General features: G+C 31.4%; 1 protein-coding gene across 7 annotated transcripts; it reads left to right on the top strand.

Annotated features, from left to right (window-relative positions):
* Positions 1 to 996: 996 nt before the first annotated feature.
* LOC107912889 (monooxygenase 1) lies at positions 997 to 5983 on the top strand. Of its 7 annotated transcripts, none has more exons than XM_016841256.2 (7): positions 997 to 1387; positions 3001 to 3147; positions 3347 to 3397; positions 3612 to 3768; positions 3851 to 4079; positions 4290 to 4726; positions 5593 to 5983. In XM_016841256.2, the coding sequence occupies exons 1-7, from the start codon at positions 1308 to 1310 to the stop codon at positions 5677 to 5679; spliced, it is 1188 nt and encodes a 395-aa protein (XP_016696745.1). In that variant the 5' UTR covers positions 997 to 1307; the 3' UTR covers positions 5680 to 5983. The 7 variants fall into 7 exon arrangements, with proteins under 7 accessions (XP_016696745.1, XP_016696743.1, XP_040962332.1 ...); XM_016841254.2 differs by having other exon boundaries at positions 1008 to 1387; positions 3594 to 3768; XM_041106398.1 differs by having other exon boundaries at positions 1013 to 1387; positions 3594 to 3768; positions 5584 to 5983.
* Positions 5984 to 26437: the final 20454 nt, after the last annotated feature.

The following is a 26437-nucleotide window of genomic DNA, read 5'->3' as shown; positions in this document are numbered from 1 at the left end:
TACATAATAATTTTTAATGATAAATTTAGTAATTTTTTTAGTTTAATTTGATAAATTAATATAAATTAGTATCTAAATATTAATTTGGTAAAAATAAAATATAATAATTATAATATCTAAGTATAAACAGTATTTAATACAAATTGAACCTTTAACTTATTTTATTTTTTCCTATAATCAAGATTATCCCAAATTTCAAATTACCTTATTAAAAGTAGGCCCCACATTTTATATAAATATCCTAACCTCTTATCGACAATTCTAGCTTCGCCCCTAATGATGTGCAAGGAACCTTTCCCTTGTGCTGTAATACATATTGCCTCGGCACATGCCGGCAATAGTGGTGAACAAAAGAGAAGAGAAAACGATGGTGGCAGTTCTGGTTTTCAGAGAGAAGAGAAAGAAAAAAAATGTTTTGTGATAATTATAAAGAAGTCTTTAAGCTTTAGTCAAAAGTAAAAAAAAAGTGTCATGACTCGTTATTCAATTGGCTAATATGTCATATTATATCAGTAATCCGTTAGTTGATTAATTGAATTTTTAACGTAGTATTGATTAGTTCGAGCATTTATCTTAATTAGAGTGACTAAATTAAAAAAAGTTAAAGTGATGAAAATAGGATAAGTTTTATTTTAGAGTTGCTTGGACGTAGTTTATCCAAACTTTAAACTGATGCATGTATGCATTGTTTCACCAGTCTCGCGTGGGCCATTAATTACGACACTATTTCCGGATGTTGCTGAGGTGTGTCGTTTATGCTACGTTCACAATCTTTATATGTTACACTAATTAATTATTAACTAACTAACTGATGGAAAATAAATCTTTAATAGTTTTGTTTTTATTTTTAAACAACTTTATCAACAGTTATTTTAAAGAATATTTTTTTTATGAATATATATATTAGATGTAAACATGTTTAAGATATTTGTAAAAGACATTCGAACGTTAGTTTATTATTTAAAAATTATTTCTTTTTGACATTATAAAAATTAATTTTTAAACCATTCAATTATTGGCAAAAAAAATTCATTTAGTTAAAATTAAAAATAAAAAAATAAATTTGCCCTAAAAATAATTTAACCTAAAGCTATAATCAAACAAGATATACAAGAGCGTCTCACCCTTTAGGTACCAAATTTCTTTCTCTCTAAGTGTAGCTTTAAAGTTATTGAGAAAAAAGCACACACAGAGAGAATTTGGCAATTCATTAGCAGAGGTGATATATATACATACATACATACATATAATAAAAAGAAAAGGGTTTCCTTGGAGGAAGAAGAGAAGCATAGAAGAGTGGAGTGGAAATGGAAAAGAGTGAAGAAGAAAAGATCGTGATTGTTGGAGGAGGCATATGTGGACTTGCCACTGCTCTTGCTCTTCACAGGTTTATCTATTTATCTACCATTTCTTCTCTTCTAGTTTCTTTTGCTTCCATACTTAATTTCAGATGCATCAAAATATATTTTATAATATAGTTTTATATTTTTATAATTAAATTTAAACCAATTGATTATGTAATATTTTAAGTTAATTTTTATACAAATATTTTTTTGAAGTGTTATTATTATTATGAATAAAGTAAATTCATATAAATATAAATACATATTTCAAGTGGCTATAATTTAAAATCAAATTCATACAAAGCATAATAGATAAAGAATCGAACAAAACTCATCCATAACATGTGCACAAAATAGGACTGGAAATCCCTACATTGTTATTGCACATAGTGAGACTTGAACCTAGATGCTTGAGGATCCAAGGTCTTGGTCTTAATCAACAATGCCAAAGTCTCATTGACTTTTATACATACTAGAAATTCTATCACACATATATGTGTGCGTAAATTACGTCCTTAGAATATAGAGGGTGTTTAAAAACAACATAAAAAAATAGTGAAACGTGTGATTTGAAGCTAATTAATAATAACACATGAAATATGTATAAATATGCATAATAAAATTAAAATGTATAAAAAATAGAAAACTTTTCGGTTAAGTGATAAAATTAAGGTTTTACCAATGCAATTGGTGTGAGTTCATATCATATTTTTTATTTTGTTTTTCAGAATAGGTATAATGACTTTTTTTCCCTCCAACTTTACAAAAAAAAGTCATTTTAACCCTCCATTTAATTTTTCACATCTTTTAGCCCTTGAACTTACATTTTTTGTAAAATAACCCAAAATAGATGGAAAAATTAACGTTTGTTAACTTTGCTAACGTGGTATACACATATATTGCCATGTGGATAGCATGTCAACATTTAATTAATTTTTAAAATTTTTAAAATATGTATTTTAAAATTTTTATACTTCTTTAATATTTTAATGATTTTTAATTTTTTTAAAATAATTTTTTAATTTTTTAATTTTTAAAAAATTAAAAAATTAATTAAATTCTAATGTGTGATCCATATGACAATCCACGTGTATACGTTAACAAAGTTAACAAACGTTAACTTTTCTATTTATTTTGGGGTGATTTAACAAAAATACAAGTTCAAGGGCTAAAAGAGGCGAAAATTTAAATGGAGGGCTAAAATGATTTTTTTTTGTAAAGTTGGAGGATAAAAAAAGTCAATATACCTTTAAAAAAAATTAAAGTACCGTTGAATAATATAACTTAGTTTAATTATGAAATGGTATTTTTATAATTTCTCTAACTAAGTTGATGCTCGGTTAACTCATGACACTAACTCAATTAAAGGTTAAATAATGGTATAAATATTTTATGTCGAATTTGTTGTGTTTTTTCTTGAGAACTCTCACAATTATATATATTTTTATCCAAAATACAATATCACGTGTCAACTTTTATAGAATGTAATTATACATATAAAATTTTGATTTTAATTTAATTATATAAATAAAAATAATGTGACATCTGAATTCATCATTAAAAATCAAAATAAAAAGTTAATATATGTAACCGCACTAAGTCAAAATGAAACACCACACAGCGCATTTGGCATCATGTAATGTGAATGTAAATGCAGGAAAGGCCTAGAAAGTATAGTATTAGAAAAATCAGAGAAGTTGAGAGCCACCGGAGCTTGTATTATAATGCAACCAAACGGGTGGCGAGCTCTCCATCAACTCGGCATTGCCTCGAAACTTCGGCAAACTGCTCTTCCTATACAATCGTAAGATTATTCATTTTTCTCTACTTATATATATTTTTAAAATTTAATTTTAACAAGGGTTTTATTTTATTTCTTTAATAAATGTTTGGTTTTCATTTTCCCCAGCAAATTCTTTATATTTTGACCAAATAATAAAAGTAAAATTTTAAGCTTAAAAAAACCAATTATTTAATTTGACTATGATTTTGGTTCCGTGTAGGGGACATTACATTACGGTTAAGGATGGTAAGCACACAGATTTGCTGGTTGGGTAAGTTTACCGTTCTTCTATTTTTTGGTTAGACTATTCAACACTTTCCAAATAAAAATGCAATTATTGTTAATTTATAATTGTACAAAACCAAGATTCCCATATCACACTAAAATACATGTACTATATATAATGGAATCAATGGTTTTAAATTAATTAAAGAGATAAAGCCAAGGTAGCTGGGTTTGAATGGCAGAAATGGCGGTGAATGTAGATGCTTGAGACGCAGTGACTTGATGAAGACATTAGCTGAGGAATTGCCACCAAATACCGTCCGCTTGGGATGCAAAGTGGTTTCCATAAAAGTAGATGCCAACACGTCTGCTTATTCCATTCTTCATCTACATGATGGAACTATGCTCATGCCCAGGGTATATAAATACTTTATATATGCTCTGGGGTCGATATTCGATCTGTCGGATCCTTCATATAAAGGTGGATGCATGCATGCAGGTTATAATTGGATGTGATGGTGTGAACTCAGTGGTTGCAAGCATTGTTGGACTAAACTCGTCGAGGCATTTCTCTACATGCGCCATTAGAGGTGTGACTCATTATCAAACACTTCATCCATTTGGCACCGCCTTCTATCTTTTCGACAAAGATGGTGTTCGCCTTGGACTTTTGCCCATCAATCACAATGACGTCTATTGGTTTTTAACTCGGAAACTAACTTCCACAGGTACTTATATTCACTTTTTCATCACATCAAATGTCGTCATGGTTTTCAGCCCATGCTCGAAGCTGATCGGGTTTATGTATAATATTGACGCATTAGCTTAAATTTGATTTAATTCGAAGCCTTTAAACTTAGACTGATCCAATAGTGGAACCCTTGTTCAGGTCTAATTTTTAGACAGATTTCCAAATTCTATAAATGGTTTAAATTTAGCAGATTCAATGGTTTCGAAAGACCAGAAGCTCATCAAAGAGTCAACTGTGGAAGCAATAAAGGGTTTCCCTAACCACATAACGGAGATGATAAACAACAGCGACGTCGACTCCTTACATCTGACTGATCAAATGAGGTATCGAGCACCTTGGGATTTGCTTCGAACCAAATTTTGTAAAGGGACGGTGACACTCGCCGGGGATGCGTTGCATGCAATGGCTCCATTCCTCGCACAAGGTGGGTCCGCATCGTTAGAGGATGCGGTTGTGCTTGCCAGATGCTTATCGCAAAACATGGGCATCGCCCTTGATCCAACCGGTATGAAAGCAGCAAGGGCAGCGTTAGATCAATATGCTAAGGAGCGAAAAATGAGAGTGTTTTGGTTGTCTTTGGAAACTTTTGTGGTGGGAACCATGCATGATACTTCTGCTTTGCTGGTAAGAGGCTTATGCATTATTACCCTAATTATTCTGTTTAGAGACAAAATTGCTAACACCCGCTATGATTGTGGACGTCTTTGAGTAGCTGGAAAATCACACGTGGTACCCACAACATGTTTGAATTTATGCGTCTCTGGGATGTTAATGCACTCGAACTATTATTTGTTGGTGAATAGAAGTGACGAAACAACTCGGTCTCCTCACTTTGAAACATATCATTTTATTAACATTTTTAGAAAACATTTTCAATTTATCCGTCTACATTAAAGTAGCCGGTGGCTGACCTTCTGTATGAGACGTTGCACGACTTTAGGGGAAGCATTTACTTTCAACACTCAAACTGAGAATTTCAAATAATTATTCAAAATGCTAAAACGAAATAGTAAGAAAATTAAAAGTAATTACTCTAGTTGAGTCCCTGGCTTAGATGCAAATCCATCTTCAAGATAGAGTTCTAAGGAAATTGAATTTCTCTATTATCTCTATCTAATAAATTTCAAATTAACATTGTAAATTACAAGTTTTTGGACTGTATACTAGGTCAGCAAGCTTCAAGACTAAGCTTTTTAGAATGTTTTAAGAATTGAGTCAATTTTATTGAATTGAGTAAGTTCAATTTACTCGTTTTAAATTATTATGCGTGCTTTGATCATGAATCGGTGTGGTTAGAATTTAACACCAACATAAGGCAAAATCAACAGAAGAAAAAGCAGCGAATATATAAATTATGTATTGAACTACATTCTAATTAATTTATAAGGTTGTAAATGAACTGGGTTTGAACAAAATTTAGATTATGTATTGCCAAACTGGCTACTTTCTATATTTAGATGATTGAAAATTTATTAAACCAGATTTTTTAGGTTGAACTGAGATCGTGGATTATATTAACCGATCAACGAAGATCATATCACTTGGAGAAACTTATTTGGAGAATCGAATTGGATTAGATCGAGTCTATATAATCCATTGGATTGAGGAGGTTGGATCGAATTGGAATGTTAAAGTCGTTGCCAACAATCCTTGCTTACCTTGTTTTGTTATTATTATATTGTATTCGACTAGTTTAGCTGTTGTTTAGTAAGGATTATACTATATCTTCATTATGTTAGCAAGTCTTAATAAACTGTAAATCCCCACACCCGATTTGGTTGTTGGATTCGAATGTGTGATGTCACATTATGTTACCAAAGCAACTCAGGCTAATTTACTTCATAAACATATCAATCAATGCACAAATATCATTTATATCAATTGAACCATCCATTTTAATTACAACCTTACATATATATAGCGTTTAATAATTTAATTAATCAAGTTATAGAGTTAAGATAAGTCAATTTGGGAGTTGGGAATCAAATCCAAACTCAATTTCCAAAATTTCTATGCTATGTCTCGAGACATTCGAATGCATGTCTCGAGACAAGCTTCCCCTGTTTTCTTATTTTAGTTTCAATGTTTGACTGTCTCGAGATAAAAGGTCCTTGTCTGAAGACCTAGAATAGGGAAAAACTAATTTAGCTTCGATATGCTCTTGTCTTGAGATAGAGACAAAGGCCACTTTGTATTGAGACATAAGCTCAGTTGTCTTGAGACCTCTTAAGCTAGTCTCAAGACTAAGCCTATTACAACACCTTAAAATGGCAAATTTACTCTTAGGGTCTCGAGACATGTTCTTTTTGTCTCGTGACTAAATAGTAACTTTACCTAATTTGAGCATTTTAAACCCTATAATTCATTCCAATTTGTACCTAAAAAATGTCCAAACATAGTATCGATGTATAGCCATCAATTCACCACATGAAATCACATTCAACAACATCAAAGTTGAGGTTCTAATGCATCAACATATAGTCAAACAATTTGCATATTCAATGTCTATAAGATCAAGCATAATAACTTCTAAATCACAAAATTAAGTTCAACTTTCAGACATTAAACCAAAATACCAAAACTTTAGCTTATTAACAAGCCACAAAATTATCCTAGGTACATGTCATATACCAAAACATATATAAATACAAAAGAGGTGTTAAGATGATTTCTGATATGAGCTATTGATTTGGACGCTTGACCACTTTAAATATATGGAAATTCTCATTTGAAACCTGCCATGAAAATAAACATAACCGTACACTAAGTATTGAATACTTAGTGGTGTTAATATAATTCAAAATCAATACATTAAGGCTAATTAAAGCAAATATATAAATATGACATTAAATACACTAATTTTAATTTATCACGAAAATCATTAATCATATAATTCCCAACTTTTTATTCAATACTTATCTCAATGTCTCATATTTTCATATATTGATGTATTTAATATTCCAACATGCCTTTCATTGTAACATCTTCAAAGTATAAAAGGTGTGGTTCACTGGCGTGTCGGGTTAGAAAAATTAGAGAATTTTCAAAAATTGATTGAATAGGAATTTTAGAGTAAAATTATATAAAGTAACTAGAGTTGATAGAAATTAGAAATAATTTCGGGATAGGAAAATTTGATTTGAGGTAATGACTAAATTGTAGAAAAACGAAAAGTAGTGGGGAAAAAGAGTGAAAATTAAAAAGTTAAGTTAGAAACATAGGAATAGATGGAAAACAAGGAAGGATTAGGAATAAATTTTACCAAATAAAATGTGATTCATGCATGGGAACTGTAACAAGCCAAACCTGATCCTTTAGGAGGATCCAAGTATGTCGTGTCACTTCTTAGAAACTATTTATCTTTAAAAACTGTATCTAGCATAGACTTAGTAAAATTGTAGTTCTAGTTATCTTTTATAGAATAGAATATAAACCATATAACATTCAAAATATAATGAAACACATTCATTAAACAAAATATAGCACTTTAAAACTATTCTAACTTCAATGAGTTTTCAATAAAAACATAGCTTGTTTATCTAATGTTTTATATACAAGTTTCTTCTCAAAATAGACATCTAGACATTAGCCCTCTCATGTCATGCATAGTACAAAATAACAGAAGTCTCACAGTAGCAGATGTCCTTTAGTGTAATCCAACAAAAATTCATTTTCTTTAACAGCAGGCCTGATAAGGAAAGGTAACTAAGTAAGTTTAAAAGAACTTAGAGAGTTCCAGATGAAAACATTTAACTATTTACTAATACTTCAAGCAGATCCTTTTATAGCTGCAACCACAATCACATAACTCGCCAAAGGTAACTAAGTAAGTTCAAAAGAACTTAGAGAGTTCTAGATGAAAACATTTAACTATTTACTGATACTTCAAGCAGATCCTTTTATAACTGCAAGCACAATCACACAATTCGCCAGATGGCGAGTACCATGCTCAGACAAACTATATGTTAGTTTACTTATCCTTTGGCAAATACAATACACCAACATAATAGTACAAACAAACCTTCTTCATGTTAGCCACATACCTAGATTCATAGTCAGATTCAAATAATTTATTTCTATTCATATACATTCTCCCCTTTTACTCCACATATCATAATCATTTGGTTTCATATACTTTATCGTGATTTGCCAATCTGGTTTGCAATATTCATTTGCCTTACCAGAGGCTACACAATCATTTTCATGTATCGCGATCTGCCAGTTCGATGTACATTTCATCGAAGGCTATGCTATGAACATATCTCTTTAACACCGTTTCCATATATTAGTCTGTATCATATCATTCTTTTCAGATATATAAGGTAGTGGCTTAAACATGAAGAATGGTTCTTGCACCTTATCACATGCATAACAGACCCAGACTGACAACTCTGGAAAATCCCTTAATCCCTTAATCACTTTCACACTTTACACTTTCTCAGAATATGAATACTTACTTTACATGAACTAGAAAAAAAACAAAGAATATTACAACACATGGAAGTAAGAAGGAACTCACCATAAAATACAAAAAAGTCTATATAGTAGGACCTTTGCCTTTGTTACTCGGGCCTTCAATAGCGCATTGAGCTAAAATATGGATAATTAAACTTATTAGATCACTACTACATTGAATCCAAACATGCATGTAAGAAAAATTAACACTTAACCCAAACTCATGAAGTTTCATTCCTTACATACTAATCTGACACTAATACATGCAGAGCTAAAAACACGTAAATAACTATGAAAATAACCTAGGGTTCATCAGTATTTACCAGAGAGCTAAAAAAACATAGGAGTTGGCTGAATACAGCGAACCCAACCTCAATAATGTTTCTGGACTTAAATTTTGAGAGAGAGTGCAGAGGAAATTAGGGAGGAAGATGAATGAAAAAAAAAAACACAAATTATCAGTGAAGATTTTGATATCCTTATATACCTAAGCACAGAGACAAGGTTTAGTAGAAGAATAAGATTATTCTGCTAACACCTTTAACCATTGTGATTAAGTGCTGTTATCATAATTTAAGTCTTATTAATGATAGTTTCTTAGTTTCATTCTAACCATTTCTCACTCGGCTAACTAAATTGTCTTACTAAAATAATAAACAAATCTACTAAACTATGAACTTAACGAATTCGCCTAAACATCTAGGGTGGTGTATACTCGACAAAAGAATCCGTCAAACCACATATCTCACCAAAACACATAATTCGCCAATTGGAGCATACACAGAATCCTATACTTAGCCAACTAACACTTTACTTACTCAGAACTACGCTTAATACCATATCACAATAAATAGTAACTAGATACAGAGATTTCGCCAGTTGAGCTGTTACAAGAATTGTAAAGATGATAAAGGTCAAAATGGTAATTAGTAAAATAAGATATATATGGATAATGATTTGGCCAAAGTGCAAAAATGAGAGGATGAAGGACTAGGTAGCAAATTAACCATTTTTAAGTTAAAAATCGTGAGATATTTTTTAATGAAGTGTGTAGAAATTGGAAGAAAAGATGAAAGCTCTCTTCCTTCTAAAACAAGCAAACGTCTTCCACCTACTCTCTCATTCTTCATCTTTTGTTTTTATTCCATCTAAGTTATTTTCCCCATTTTTTAGTCATTCAAGCTTGTTTCTTCATTTTTCTTTCATGATTTCTCAACCAAATCAAGAGTAGAGCAAGGTAGTTACTTTAGCTTCATGAAAAAGGAATTGATAGTTACTTGAAAGGAAAGAGAAATTTAGGGTTCGTTTGTATTACTAAGGATTTAAGGTGAGAGATGGAAAGTTTTCATGATGTTCATGTTATTTTCTATTATTTGACCACAAATATGTTATATGTTTATGGTATTAACAAGTAAATTTTATATGTTTATCATGGAAATCAAGAAAAAGAGAAGAAAGAAGGGGACCAAATTGTAGACAAAGGCAAAGGTGTAGCCAATGAGTGAAGAAAGAAGGAAACTCTACAATCAAGCCTTGTTCATAAGTACTACAAGGATTTGATCATATTTCTTTAGATATCTATAGTAAGAATTATAAATTAAGTGTTTAATTTTAGATTTATGTATAATAGTAATATAAAGGACTAAACTATAAAGATAATAAACTATGATACAAGAATGTGAATGAGAATTAAAGTGGCAAAGTAAGTTAAGTATATTTAGATTATTGTATGTGTGTGAAAAAGATATGGAGTTAAATAGAAGTTATATGTGAAATTATAAGATTAAAGGCTAAATTGAAAGAAATTTAAAGTTGGTATAATTGATACTAAACCCAAGTATATGCATATGAATTGTTAGGATATTAATGGCATGCCATTAAGGAATATATTGTGCACTTATTGTTTATCCGCTTTGGCGGTGTTCAGTTATTCACTACAGCGATGTTCAGTTCTTTTTCGTATGTCCTAATTATTCTAATCATTTTACTTTGGGCCTTGTAAGTGTAATATGAATTGGAAAGTGTAATTTAATAACTGTGATTGTTACTATGAATAATTATACATGTGTATTTACAATATAAAATGTAGTTTACGATTAAGTTCTTGCAGTACTTACTAACCTATTTTAGCTTAACACATTTTTCTTTTAACGTGTAGGTTAAGATCAAAGGGAAGCTAGAAGTGGTTCGAGACCTGCTCGTCCCATCACATCCCGAGGCCAAGAGAGTATGACTTCTAAATTTTGGGTTAGAATGGCATGTACATAGGTATTTAGTATGTGTTTTTAATAGGAAGGACTGAAATGTAAACTTTATAAATTATAAGAACTTAATATAAATGTTTGAATAGTATGATTGTAAGATGGTGTTATGGTGGTTTTAAATGTTTAAATTATCAACTTGTTGGGTTGCTATTGAAATTTGATATGCACGGACTAAGGTGTAAAAGTTTAAAAAAATTACAAAATTTTCTTCAATTTTGGCCCACATGGGGTCAGAGCATTACACGGGCTAGCCATAAGATTGTGTTACCCATACGGGCTAGCCACAAGGTCGTGTAAGTGCTGGGACAATTTTGGAATCACACGACCTCAGAGACTTACATGGCCATGTGGTAGACATGTCCTGGCCACACGGTAATTTGCCTTGTTTTTTCACAAAAATTCATAGTTCACTTTTAAACATAGTTTTAAATACTAAAATGTTTCAAAAACTTATAAGGCTCCTCCCTATCAATGATATTGGTTAATTAATGACTCGATAAGTTAAAAATAAGTTCCAAATGAAAGTTTACATGTTAAATTTTGAATGGTTAATACTCTGATATTTAATGTAGCATTCCTATACTGATAGTCGAGTTAGGTGTAGGGGTGTTACATTCATTATCATTTCCAATACTTAATCTTTTTGGCCCCTATTAACCAACAATAGACAATAGAACGAATATTTGGATCTATATGACAAATTCATGACCCTTTGGGAATTGAGACTATTTTATTCTGCCACCTCAGGTTGCCTGACAACAATGGCTTTTAATATCTGCCCATGACCCTCTGGGAATCAAGACTATTTTATTCTGTCACCTTGGGTTGCTCAACAATGATGGCTTTTAGTATCTATCTATAACACTCTGGGAATTGGGACTGCACATGACCCTCTAGGAATTGGAGCAAATAAACCATTGATAATGTTGACCCTACGGCATGCCAACTACACTCGGACTACGTCTAACATCGTTTAACAAGGTATGATCATACTTATTATCATTATGACATAGTTCAATATGTTATCAAAGTCTCAATAATATATACAATTATATCAAGCATATATGTAAACACACACACATATATAAATCACAATTCAAGTATTCATACTTGAACCAACAATCACAATATCAAATTCATCATCTCATAGTTCTCGGGAAAAATATGATTACATTTATTTCTAATTCATTTATAATGACTTTTTAGACTATGAACAATTTATTGAAGTTGAATTATAGAAGCACAATCTGATTTTGCTATCTATTGTTTGCCTTCACCTTTAACCCTCGACGATTCGACCTCAAAATTATCTTTGTACGATAATATGATTATAAAAATGATATTAATTTATAATTAACAAAGGTATAGTTAACAACCATACAAAATTACATTCTTTACAAATAAGTCCCTTTTAATCTAAATATCTGAATCGCTCGTATATCTCGATATTTAACATTAAATCAAAATTTGATTTCATATTATTTCATTAGAGACTTCATACTTTTAATCCATAACATAATTTCTTAATAAATTTTAATTTATTCAATTTAATCCCTAATGTCATAAATAAACTATACAACTTAATTGAATTTCTAATCAATTTCAACACTTTTCTATACCCTTTTAATTTAGTCCTATGCAAAATCTCATCAAAATTAAGCCCAATTTCACTAAATTATTCATTCATGTTAACTTGAATTAACTTTATCAATCTCAATAATTAAATAATGGATTAGTTAAAGTAAGTTCTGTACATGAAAATTCTACTAAAAATTCAAAGAAAAAGCTTATGATTTACCTTCAATTTGGACCCGCCATGGAAGAATGCTCAACCCCTTTTCTCTCTTGTTATAAACGGTGGTGGATGGAAGAAAACTATAGAAATATGACTTTGGTAATGACAATATATCGCAAAGAAAATATAAATAGAAATAAAAATAAAGAACACACAGATTTTACATAGAAACCCTTTCGGGGAAAAACTACGGGCAGAGGAGAAGAAAATTCACTATGTCGAATTCGAATCATTACAAGAGGAGTAGACTATGTCTATTTATAGGCTTGTAAAACCATTTTCTAATAGGAATGAAACACCTTATTCTAATCAATATCAAATAGATGGAGTTTAATAAGGTTTAAAAAACCTTATTCTAAAATAAAATAAAAGAAGTATAATTCTATAGAGATTTTACTTTTATTTTATTTTACCACAGTATTTTATTTAAATAAGGATTCGAGTCACTTAATTCTAACAATCTCCACATTGACACGAATTCTTAATGAACAAGTTTTTCATCGCGAACTCTCAACGAACAAGCTCTCCACCTCTTCCATAAAACCCTTTAAGGGTTTATCTTCAACAATGAACACCAACCAAGTCTAAGCAATGCTCAAACTTGGTTATAGGAAGTGACTTAGTCATCATATCTGCAGGATTTTCATGAGTACTAATCTTGCTCACAACAATATCACCACGAGCAATAATATCACGAACAAAATGATACCGAACATCAATGTGTTTTGTTCTCTCATGAAACATTTGATCTTTTGTAAGGAAGATGGCACTCTGACTATCACAAAATACTGTATTGATTTGAAGGTCTTCATTGAGTTTACTAAAGAGTCCCTTCAACCAAATAGCTTCTTTACAAGCCTCAATAATCGCCATGTACTCAGCTTTAGTGGTAGACAAAGTGACTGTAGTTTGCAAAGTGGCTTTCCAACTGGTTGCACAACCTCCGATTGTAAAGACATAACCTGTGAGAGATCTTCTTCTATCGAGGTCTCCAGCAAAATCAATATCAACATACCCAATGACACTATCTCTAGTTTTTCCAAATTGTAAGCAAACATCGGTAGTACCTTGTAAGTATCTTAAAACCCATTGAACTGCCTTCCAATGTTCTTTACATGGATTTACCATGTATCTGCTAACTGCACTAACTGCATATGATAAATTTGGACGTGAACAAACCATGGCATATATGAGAGATCCCATTGCACTAGAGTATGGAACATGTGACATGTAAGCAATCTCATCATCTGATTGTGGAGACAAAGCCAATGAAAGTCTGAAATGGGTTGCTAAAGGAGTACTAAAAGGCTTAGCATTCTACATATTGAATCTGCTAAGAACTTTCTCAATGTACCCCTTCTGACTTAGGTACAATTTACTTGCTTTTCTATCTCGGAGAATCTCTATACCAAGTATCTTCTTTGCTGGTCCCAAATCTTTCATCTCAAATTCTTCACTTCGTTGGGCTTTGACTTTTCTTATCTCTCCTTTATCTTTCACTGCTATCAACATGCCATCAACATAAAGGAGTAGATACACAAAAGAACCATCATTATTTTTCTTAAAGTAAACACAATTGTCAAAGCTATTTCTTTTAAAATCATGAGAAGTCATAAATGAATCAAACCTCTTATACCACTGTCTTGGTGACTGTTTCAAACCGTAAAAGGACTTTTTCAGCAAGCAAACATAGTCCTCTTTTTCTGAGACTGTAAAACCCTCTGGTTGTTGTATGTAAATATCATCCTCAAGTTCTCCATGCAAAAATGTAGTTTTTACATCTAACTGCTTAAGCTCCAAATTATGCATGGCCACAATACCAAGCAAAGCTCGAATCAAACTATGCTTCACAAATGGAGAGAACATATCTGTGAAGTCCACTCCTGGAATTTGACTGTGACCCTTTGCAATAAGCCTTACTTTATATTTGGGTTCTTCAACTCTTGGAGTCCACTCTTTTTTCTTAAACACCCATTTACAGTGAATAACCTTTTTACCTTTAGGAAGTTTTACAAGATCCCATGTTTTATTTTTGTGTAGTGATTCAATATCCTCTTGCATAGCAAACATCCACTTTTTTGAGTCTTCACAACTAACCGCCTCAGAATAATTAGATGTCTCTTGGTTTGCATTTATATCTTCAGCCACATTTAAAGTATAAGCAACTAGATCAGCCTCGACATACTTCTTTGGAGGTTTAATTTCTCTTCTAGTTCTATTTTTGGCTATAGAGTATTGTGGTGAAGGAGCAACTCTATTTTGAATTTTTGTACTCGCTTCAGTTGTCGACTATGTTATAGATTTTGTATTAATCTAATGCTCCACCTGCTTTTGATTTTCTTTATTGGAAGAGTCTTTAAGAGATAAGTTAGGTAGCATGACAGTTTCATAAAAAACATCTCTACTAATCACAAATTTTCTATTTTCAGGACACCATAACTTATACCCTTTTACACCAGCTTTATAACCAAGAAAAACACATTTAATGGATCTCGGCTCCAATTTTCCATTATCAACATGAGCATACACAGCACAACCAAAAATTTTTAAATCGGAATAGTCAGTAGGATTACCAGACCATACCTCTTGTGGAGTCTTTTTCTCAATGGCAACGGATGGAGATCGGTTAATCAAAAAACATGCAGTAAAGGCTACTTCGGTCAAAAATGAATTTGGTAAGTTGGCATTTGACAATATACATCGAACCTTCTCCATGATCGTTCTGTTCATTCGTTCTGCAACGCCATTTTGCTGTGAAGTATGACGAACTGTCAAGTGTCTCACGATCCTTTCTGACTTGCATAGTTTATTAAATTCATCAGAACAGAACTCTAAGCCATTTTCTGTGCAGAGGTATTTTATTTTCTTTTTCGTCTGTTTTCAATCATGGTTTTCCAATACTTAAATGCGGAGAACACATCGCTTTTCTGCTTCAGGAAAAACGCTTACACTTTTCTGAAAAAATCATCAATAAAAGTTAACATATAATTAGCTCCACCTCTCGAAGGTACTCTGGATGGCCCCCACAGGTCAGAATGAATATACTCCAACGTTCCCTTCGTGTTATGGATTCTTTTAGTGAATCAAACTCTCTTTTACTTCCCAAAAATACAGTGCTCACAGAACTTCAGTTTGTAAATTCCTTGCCCATCAAGAAGTCTTCTTTTGCTCAATTCTGCCATGCCATTCTCACTCATATGCCCTAGGCGCATATGCCAATCTTTAGTAATATCATCATTTGACAAGGAAGAGGATGAGACAACTACATCACCAGTAACAGTAAAACCCTGCAAAATATATAACTTGGCAGTCTTTCTTTACCCTTTCATCACAATGAGGAACTTTTGGAAATCTTCAAAACCCCACTTTTAGCTGTGTATTTGTACCCTTTTAAATCAAGAGTACTCAATGAAATTAAATTTCTCTTTACTTCTGGAACATGTCGTACGTCACTAAGTGTTCTGACAACTCCATCAAACATCTTAACTTTAATTGTTCCAACACCTGTAATTTTACATGAAGCATTATTTCCCATCAAAACAATACCTTCAGACACTGTTTCATAAGTTGTAAATCAATCCCAATTGGGACTCATGTGGAAGGTGCAACCTGAATCAAGGATCCACTCCTCGCTCGCTTTAGAATTGTTGACAGAAGCGACTAGAAGTTCACCATTGCTATAGTCTTCTACAACGTTAGCTTTTCCAGAATTTTCTAGTTGTTTTCCATTTTGATTCGTAGCCTCTCTTTTGATCTTGTTTTGTGGCTTATAGCACTCAGATTTAATGTGTCCTTTCTTCTTGCAAAAGTTATAAGTTTTACCTCTATTTGAAGACTTTGATCTACCCTTAGATTCACTGCGAGGATTCTGTTTCTGTGTTCTTCCACGATCATCATCAGTATTCCGATCTTGTCTCCCATGAACAATAAGACCCTCTCTTTGAGAGTCAGTTTTAACCACAAGATGATTTATCTTATCATACGAGGTTAAAGAATCATAGACCTCATCAACTGTGAGAGACTCGCGGCTATATAAAATCGTATCTCTAAAGGTTGAATAAGATGATGTAATGAACAAAGTAGAATTAACCCTAGATCTCCCTTATCATATTGAACCTCCATGGCCTCCAAGTTTGAGAGAATTTATTTGAACACTGTTAAGTGTTCGTGCACAGATGCACCTTCCTCCAAACGATGAGCATAAAGACGTTGCTTCATATGCAGCTTGCTAGTTAGAGTTTTCGACATGCATATTTGTTCCAACCTCTTCCATAATCCAGCGGCGGTCTTCTCCTTCATCATATCCTGTAAAATTTCGTTAGACAAATACAGATGTAACTATGTTAATGCCTTTCGATCCTTGCGCTTCTTCTCTTCCTCCGTTAATGTTGAAGGCATCTTATCTACCCCTAACAGGGCTTCCTCTAAGTCCATCTGTGCAAGAATTGCCTGCATCTTTATCTGCCACAACGCGAATCTAGTATTGCAATCCAACAGCGGAATTTCATACTTCAAAGACGCAATTACCGAGATTGAGATGAACAACCCGGAAGCTCTGATACCAATTTGTAGAAATATAACTTTGGTAATGACAATATATCGCAAAGAAAATAGAAATAGAAATAAAAATAAAGAACACACAGATTTTACATAGAAACCCTTTCGGGAAAAACCACGGGCAGAGGAGAAGAAAATTCACTATGTCGAATTCGAATCATTACAAGAGGAGTAGATTATGTCTATTTATAGGCTTGTAAAACCATATTCTAATAGGAGTGAAACACCTTATTCTAATCAATAACAAATAGATGGAGTTTAATAAGGTTTAAAAAACTTTATACTAAAATAAAATAAAAGAAATATAATTTTATAAGGATTTTATTTTTATTTTATTTTACCACAGTATTTTATTTAAATAAGGATTTGGGTCACAGATAATCTTTCTTCTCTTTCCCACTTACCATATATACACCTTAATCAATTTTATGATTAAAACACTTAATTAATTATATTTTAGTAAATTAATTAAAGGTGACCTATGTTTTAAATTATATTTATAATAATAAGTGGTTTTCATCCTAACATTCCACTAATTCAAGAAGTGATAATGGTTAAATAACCATTAGGTCCTTTGCTTATTTGTTAATCAAGTCTTCATATATTTTTTAAATTAAAATTTAATAGCAATTGCATTTTTATAACTTAGACCTTGCACTATAGTTAATGACTTTCTGGATTTAATAACTTGATAATTCTATAATATATTCTTATACTAAATATATAAATCATTTTATTCATGATTTCACTGACTAAATTTATGGAATTTGATTCCAAAATTACATTTTTTACACTGACTAAAATCGGGTTGTTACATAAATCCTATATAATTCAGAGACTTGTATAGATTTATGTACTGAATTTGAGAGCACTTAATCTGTTAAAAGGAGGAACATTATGTATTCAATTGTTAATATGCATTTCAATAACCCAACACAAATAGATATAAACTATCCTCAAATTCAAATAAAATGAAAAATTTTAGTTTGATCAAAATAAAATATTAATTTGATTAAAATAAATTTATTTTATTGAAAGAGAAATGACTAAATTAATATTAAAAATAAAATAACACTTGAGAGTCATCACCTTAAATGGTGACTTCAATCAATTTAAACATTAATTAGATTATCATTAGATTATAATACACTCATAATATTAAAAAATTTATAATTATGTAATAAATATATTTATAAAAAATTAATAAATAAATGAGGTTTTGGTTGAATGATAAATTATATTTGTTAAAGCCTATAGAAATTTGAGTTTAAATTTTATTATTTATATATATTTATATAAAATATATAAAATGACAAAAATATCCTCAAAATAATAAATTAGGACGTGTTCAATTAGTACATAATTTATTTTAATATTAAAATAAAAATCAATATATAACTTTTCAAAATTTTGATGAATTCGTTGAGAAACCTTTTTCCCAACAAATTTCCTTTTCATATATATATATTGCTTTTAACAAATGTTAGGATAAAAAAATCAATATATAACTTTTTTTTTCTTCAAAATCTTATTATATTGTCACTCTTCTTTTTATTCATCTTTATATAAAGTATACTACCTAAAAGAATATAGGGTAAATTACACTATTAGTTATTAAAAGTAAATTTTTGTTTTGGTTATTTAATTTAAAAAAAAGTTACAATTTGATCACTGAACTATTCAAAAGTTTTTATTTACGTTAATGGGTTGTTAATTTTTTTGTTATAATTCTGCCAACGACCTCCAAGCGATGACTCGACAATCGATATAGTGAATCAGTACCCATTAGTGAATAGAAGAACATACCTTAGATCCAAGTTGATCTAACGGTCAATGCGGAGATTAGAGAAAAAAGTAATTTGTATTTAGTTCGCAATTTGTGACTTGTTCCATGAAAAAAAAAATTGAGCTATAGAAGAGAAGGGGAAATAGAGCTTTGATTGGTGCAGGTAGTGCGAACAAAGAAAGCCATATAACTTCGATTTTAATAGTCCAGTGACTTAAAATGGAACTTACAAATAGTTTAATGACCAAATTGTAACACTTTTTAATTAAATGACCAAAACAAAAAACTTATCCATAATTTAGTGACTAATTGTAAATTTACTAAGAATATGAAATTTAGATACCGTTTACATCACTCAAGATGTTGATAGGCAATGGTTCCAAAATTGGGATAAAACTTAGACCAAATATTTGCCTTGGAAATTTTATTATAATGACTATTCAGCTTTGAATTTTTTATATAGAATTATATTTTCATCGGTAAAATAAAATTTTTTGAACAATTTTAATATAGGTTGTGATCATATCTGATCTTTTTGATACAATATCTAGAATTGTCCATAGCTTCTCCCCAACCTATAAATAGGAGGATTACGCACTTCAGCGCACTCGAACCCACATTCTCCTACATTGATAACAATGCGTATACCAATCGAATTAAGACTCAATCAACTCATTGGTAAAATTAATTTTTAAATCACAATAATTGAATAAATCTATTATATGTATTAAAGGGAAAAAAATAAACAAGTTGAATTAACAATAATTTTATAGCTACTTTATTTTTATTTAAAATATTTACAAAAAATTTGATGACTGAAATTAAAAATATTAACAGTTTGTTGACACATCATACAGTGATTATTAATAAATATAATTAAAGTTTTATTAATTGAGATTCCAGATTCTATTATTTGCAAAGTCTTCTCTCTTTTTAATTAAAATAATCAATAATAATTTAATGGAAGATGCATGGTATGAGACGCCAGGATTAGACGGAGCAAAATCTTCACAACAAACTAATTTTATGGTATATATTCAATTTGCAATATTAATCTCCCAACCAAAATATTATTGGGATTTGACTTTCATTTTAAAGAATAAAATAAAAACAAATTGCCTTTTCAACATAATTAAATAAGTGTCATATGTGTTACCCAACAACTATCATTCATATATTATTGTATATCTGTATTATTATTTAAACTATTAAATGAATTGGTATTACAAGTCAATCAAACATTAATTTTTTTGGTGTTACAAGATTTTTTTTCCCACTACTCCACTTCTTTTCACAATTGGAGTGTGGTCATTTCCTCTTCAACGAAGGCCCTCCTTAAGCCATGCATGATTAACTACATCTCCCATTGCATGAACTTGGGTACCCTTCATTAGCTCGCTTATAGTAAGGTGAGCAACATCACTTCTTAAAGCTTAGCTTGGATATAAAACCTCTATTGAAGCTCGAGGAAAAATCTCATCCCAATTAGCGATCACATTGGTAGGAGAAAATGGGAATTCACTTAAAAGAAATTTATACTTCCAAGCGTAAAAGCTTTGAGGAGGGTTACCAACCAAATGTGAAGTAAACCTTAGGTAGAGGAGTAGCATTGGGACCACTACTGACGGTATCAAAGGTGCGAGGCACGATAGGGAGATTGTTGTCAATGATCACCAGAGTACCTTGAAAAGCATAAAAGTTAGCAGTAGATGAAGCACCTTTGGACTTTTCAATCATCTTGTCCTTGTGAGGTTCTTTGTTGATAAATGAGGTCCTTCCATTTTTTTTGACATGATTCTTCCTCGCCATACGAGTCTTTTTTTTTTTACTCTATTGAGATTCCCTTATTTCTTGTAAGGAGCCCTTCCTCTCAAAACTAGTCTCTTCACTGTCACAAGCCTAGTTGGCAATAGTTTTTTTAGCAACTAGATTAGCATCCTTACTAAGTTCGTTGCTTTTGGACCATTTATCACTAGAAATGTCTTTTGTCACACCCGAAAATATAAGGGGGTTAGTTGTAATAAATAAGTAAGAAATAAGCTTTAGACTTCATGGTTAAGTAGCTTGTACATCCCTTAGAAGCTTTAGGATCAATCCACACCTTTCCCAATTTCTCTTTTTATTTTCAGCAACCTAGGATGAAAATCACATTAGAATAAACAATCTTTGAAGTGAAAAATAAACAAGAAAGGGGCAATAGCCTAATGCTTAAGGCATCAGCCCCCTAAAGTGACCAAGATTTGAGCCCCCTCCTTCACCACTTTAATTTTCAATAAAATTTTCATTCTATTGCTTAGAATTACTTTTGTTTTCTCGAATTGAAATTGATTTCCGTTTGAAATATTTTCTATTGGATTCGTAATTACCGTTCGAAATACCTTTAAACTTTGCCTACAAGAGGTAAGTAAGACACAATCTCGATGTTTAATATGGAATCCTTATAGAATTTCTATCTAACACAATCCTACAATTGATTAAACGATCTTTCTCAGTTTTTGCCGAAAACTTCCATAAATCTTGAAATAAACCATTAATTCTTGTGTAAATATCATTTGAAGGACATGTCTTAGGTGACTTAAACCAAATTTATAGGCCACATATGTGGACCACACGGCCCCTCACACGACTATGATCCCCTGAAACCCTAGGTTTTTTAATTCTCACAAAGCCTAGGACCCTCCATACGGTTGTGCCTCCCCTATAGGTTGATTTTGTAATTTTCACACGGCCTTAGTCTGTTACATGACCCAGCCACACGACCATGTACTCCCTTTACACAGTCTAGCCACACAGTCGTGTGTCCCCTATTTTACAAATTTACAATTTTGCCCCTATTTTTTTCAAATTTTACAATTTTCCCCTTACTTTTCTTATTTTATAGTTTTGCACCTATTCTTCAGATTTTACAGTTTTTCCCATTTTTTTATATTTTACAATTATCCCCTATTTTTTAGATTTTACAATTTTGTCCCCTGTTTTACAAATTACAGTTTTGACTCAAAATTATATGATCTGTTCAGTTTAGTCCCTAATTGAATCCCCAAATTATTTTTAGTATTTTATTTCATTCAATTGAGTCCTTGATAATATGAATATGATCTGATTGATTGGATTATTACTGTATATGCATGATATGAAAATATTACATGTTTATTGTCATTGTAATTCTGATGAATTAATAATGTTTTTGATACCATTGTGTTATTGATTGCATGACGTACATGCCTACTGCTACTGTTAAACCAAATACATGTTAAGCAAGTTTATTACTACTATCATAATCTGTTATAAGCATGATAATTGCTGCTATATATATTTGTTATAAGCATGTTATTGCTACCATATTGATCTGTTATAGCATGTATGTTGCATTGCATAGGGTGGGACGATTTGAACGGAGAAAGTATTAGCAGTTTGTCTGCACTGATTAGTGGTTTATCCATACCGTATTAGCAGTTTTAATATGTAAACGTGTCGTGCATCCAGAACCTACTGGTAGCTTGTCTGCAAAAACTTTTTATCAAAAACCTCGGTGGTTTATCTACCCTTTTTATTATTAGTGGTTTATCCACATCGTACTAGCAGTTCATCTGCAACATTAGTGGTTCATCCATACCGTGGTTTAAAGGTAGAGGAGTTCTAGGGAACTCCTACTGTGTTGTGTAGCGAAGTTGGGTAGAACCTATTCTGATTAATTAAAATTGCATTGCATTCATAAGACATATACATGGCTTTGAAATTGAGATATTATGTTGATGAATTGATCTGATTTACCGATATTCTGTATTGTTAATTAATTTTGATGTACTCTATGAATTGATATTCTGTATGTTTTGTCTACTGTTTGCACTGGTTTTCTTGTGATTGAACTCACACTGAGCTTCATAGCTCACTCCCATTTGTTTTCCATCTTTACAGATAACCGACCAGGTTAGGACGCGGACACGGCATATGAAGGGCTCAAAAACGCTTTATTTTTATGGTAGTATTATTAGGCTTATTTTTATAATTTTTGTTATGTCGGAACTGCACTGTTTTATTTATTTTGTGGCATGGGACTTATTTTTAGGGTTTATTTTACATGCATAACATTTATCTTAATTTTAAAATATAGTTTTTATTTAATTAAGGCGTGAAATATAGTTTTATTTAAACCAAGTAAAAATATTTTTTCCGTTAACAAATTAAAATTAAAATTTGGGAGTAATAAATAAATGGAAAATTAACTAAGTTTTTCTTAAAGAAGTCACTGCTACTTAGAAAAGTTAAACTACGATGTTTTTTTTATAACTCGCCAGCTTTTTTGAAAATAAACTAAATTTTCTTCTAAAATAAATAATTTTTTTAAATTGACTATTTTATAAACCTTAATCGTACTAGGCCATCTCGGTGGTCGATGTAATCTCCCGAATTCGAGTCTAACGTCTAGGCCAATTTAGGGAGGTTACATATTTGGCCAAATAGAGAATATTCATTGGGTTTCCAACAGACGAGGATCACAAGTATGCACTTGGGATGAACTTGAACTTCTCGCAAAATAATAATATAAACAACATTAGTTCAATGAAACAAGGTTTGTGAGCTACCAAATCTTGACACACACCAAAACTATTAGTCTAAAGTCCATGGCATCTTTAGTATCACCATAATAAACATTCAAAGAAGTTACATCTAGTACATCATTGTCATCCAAACAAGTTAAATCTATCATAGGGATGTTGGTGCTGCTTGCTATAATGATAAAAAAAGGAATCTCATGTTCGCTAACTTCCATTACTTCATCGCGAGCTTTAGCAATGCCTGTACCAACAAAAACAACAGTGTCAGCACCTTTATTAGAACCATTAATGCTCACGAAATCATCTTTATAGAGGTCTTTTCTATGTTACTATTCATGTATGTGTAATTTATAATATAACCAAACCCTAAATCATCTTCAAGGCTAGGCTTCTTCACAAAATACTAACCTTTATACATTTATGCTTCTCCTGACATCATCTACCTTGAAACCATTTGGACTCCTTTCTTCGAGGCAATACTTCCAAACCTTTTCGATGGTCACCAAATCCTTTATATTTAAAGGGTGATCCCACCTTAACCAAGTATATTGGGCATGCACAATCATATTTTCGAAATTCAAAACATTCATATAACTGGTTTAAAAGGACACATATCATGATTTTATTTGATTCCAATCAATTTGATTTGATTTAAATCAAATGGATTTAATTGCTCTTTTAATGCAGATTTTGTATCCTTATTTCATGGATATTTCTAAAATTCCTCCAAATTGAATGCCTGTAAAAGGCTAAGACTTCTTCAAAAACAATTTCTAAATCAAACTCTCCCACGCCGAGTTTGTTTTACTCTAAAAAAATTCTACTCTTTTCCTCTCCATATTTTCCAACGTTTTGATGATAGAAAAAGGCAATGTTTGTTCATTGATCACTACAGAGGTGCTACTGCTTCGATTATCGTGTTGTTGTATCCTGGGAGATAGTCGACCAACGTTTCTCCAAGTACCATAAGAGCAGCCAAATTTGTCTTAAGGAAACTGTGTAAAACAGGCCTCAACATCTAGTAAAACTCGATTCTTCTTTTCGATTTTTTATTTTCGTTATATTATTTATTAGTTTTTCATATCTGATAATTTAAATATAAATTATTCAATTTATTTTATTATATATATAAATATTTGTTTACTTGTATTTATATTTTTATTTGCTAACGTGTTTTTTCCAATAGTTGTGAAGAGGTACAATCAAGTGTTTGGAGTGAATTTTTAGAAATTTTTGCTCTTATGGCACGCTTGGATACAATCAGGATGTTACTTGTTTTGGCCGCACGAATGGGGTGGAAGATTTATCAGTTGGATGTAAAATCTGCATTTTTAAATGGTTATCTTCAAGAAAAAAAATCTATGTAGAGCAGCTTGAGGGATTCCAAGTCAAAGGGCATAAGAAGAAAGTCTACATGTTAAACAAGACCTTATACGATCTTAAATAGGCTCCTAAGGTCTAGTACAATTGGATCGATGAATATCTTCAAAACCTTGGATTTGTTAAAAGTCCAAGTGAAGCTACACTATATGTGAAGAAAACAAATGCTAATTTAATTATAGTTTCTGTTTATGTTGATGATGTTCTTGTAACAGAAAGCAACAAGAATTTGGTGGAAGAGTTTAAAGCTAAAATGTTTGAAGCATTCGAGATGACAGACCTTGGTTTGATGTCTTATTTTTTAGGCGTAGAGGTGAAGTAAGATGTGATAGCTCAAAGTATAGCAAAGGCAGATGTTAAGTATGACTCCTATTTTCAATCAAATTTGAAAAATAATCTTTTAGTTAAACTCTGTTTATTTGTTTCAGTCAAACACTGATTAGTTTAGATTATTTTATTATTATTTGACATATGAATTTAGCCTATAAATAGGCTCTTTTACAACCTTAGTAAATACACCCATTAGAGATTAGAACTCATAACACATTAAGAGAATTTTGTGTTTACGTTTTGAGGGTTCTTCGTTTTCGGGTTTTTGGGGTTTAGTTTTATCTCCATCTTTTGTACTCTTCGTTCTTTTGCCATTATAGTAAAATTATATTTGCCCGTGGTTTTTTATCCTCTTTGGAGGGGTTTTTCCACGTTAAATTTGTGTGTTCAATTTCTCAATTTATTCCGCTATTTTTTGTTACTTGTTGCTTAATCGGGTCGATCCCTAACAGCAGAGTATGTTGCAGCAAATGCTATAGTGAACAAAGCAATTCGGATTAGAAAAAATACTTGCAGATATATTAATGAAGCAAATAAAGCCAACAAAGATTTATGTAGATAATCAAACTGCTATTGCAATTTCAAATGATCTTGTTTTTCATGGAAGAACAAAGCATTTCAAGATCAAGTTGTATCATTTGAGAGAAGAACAGAAGATTGGTGAAATCAAGTTGGTTTATTAAAAGACTGAAAATCAAATTGCAGATATGTTAACCAACGCTTTTCCAGAAGTTATGTTTGAAGTTTTAAGAAATAAAGTAGGCCTCTACAATTACTAAGGCAATGAGGGTTGTTGAGAATGTGTCTTAGGCTTGCTGAATAATAGGTTTGTAGACCAAGTCTTCCGGTATTTTTTAGTTTGTGGCATGAATTTAAGAGTTAGTTAGGATGTGGCTAGAAATCAGCAAAATATATTTTCTGTTATATTTTCAACTATATAATTTGAACAACGCAACAGATTATAGTGTGCTTCCAACATATTTGCTTTCACGTTTTTTGTCTTTTATATTTTTGACTAAAATAACAATAGAGAGAAAATTGCAGTGTTGCATTATACAAACGAGCCCATGCTTTCTCTCAACACTCGTTATTTATCCTCTTTAGATGGTGTTGATTTCATTAAGACATCAATGTGAGATCTGGCCGGGGAAAACACAATTGTTGCCATTCGTTTATCTATTATCTAGTAGTAAATTTATCATACTCTTA

The sequence above is a fragment of the Gossypium hirsutum genome, chromosome D11 (assembly GCF_007990345.1).
Source record: "Gossypium hirsutum isolate 1008001.06 chromosome D11, Gossypium_hirsutum_v2.1, whole genome shotgun sequence".
NCBI lineage: Eukaryota > Viridiplantae > Streptophyta > Magnoliopsida > Malvales > Malvaceae > Gossypium > Gossypium hirsutum.
This window is presented reverse-complemented; position numbering and strand designations above follow the sequence as displayed.

Excerpts from the sequence above, each read along its gene's own strand:
- LOC107912889 (XM_016841254.2), top strand. The coding sequence starts at position 1,308 with ATGGAAAAGAGTGAAGAAGAAAAGATCGTGATTGTTGGAGGAGGCATA. Across the intron at positions 1,388-3,000 it reads ACTGCTCTTGCTCTTCACAG|GAAAGGCCTAGAAAGTATAG; the intron begins GTTTATCTATTT and ends ATGTAAATGCAG. Across the intron at positions 3,148-3,346 it reads ACTGCTCTTCCTATACAATC|GGGACATTACATTACGGTTA; the intron begins GTAAGATTATTC and ends GGTTCCGTGTAG.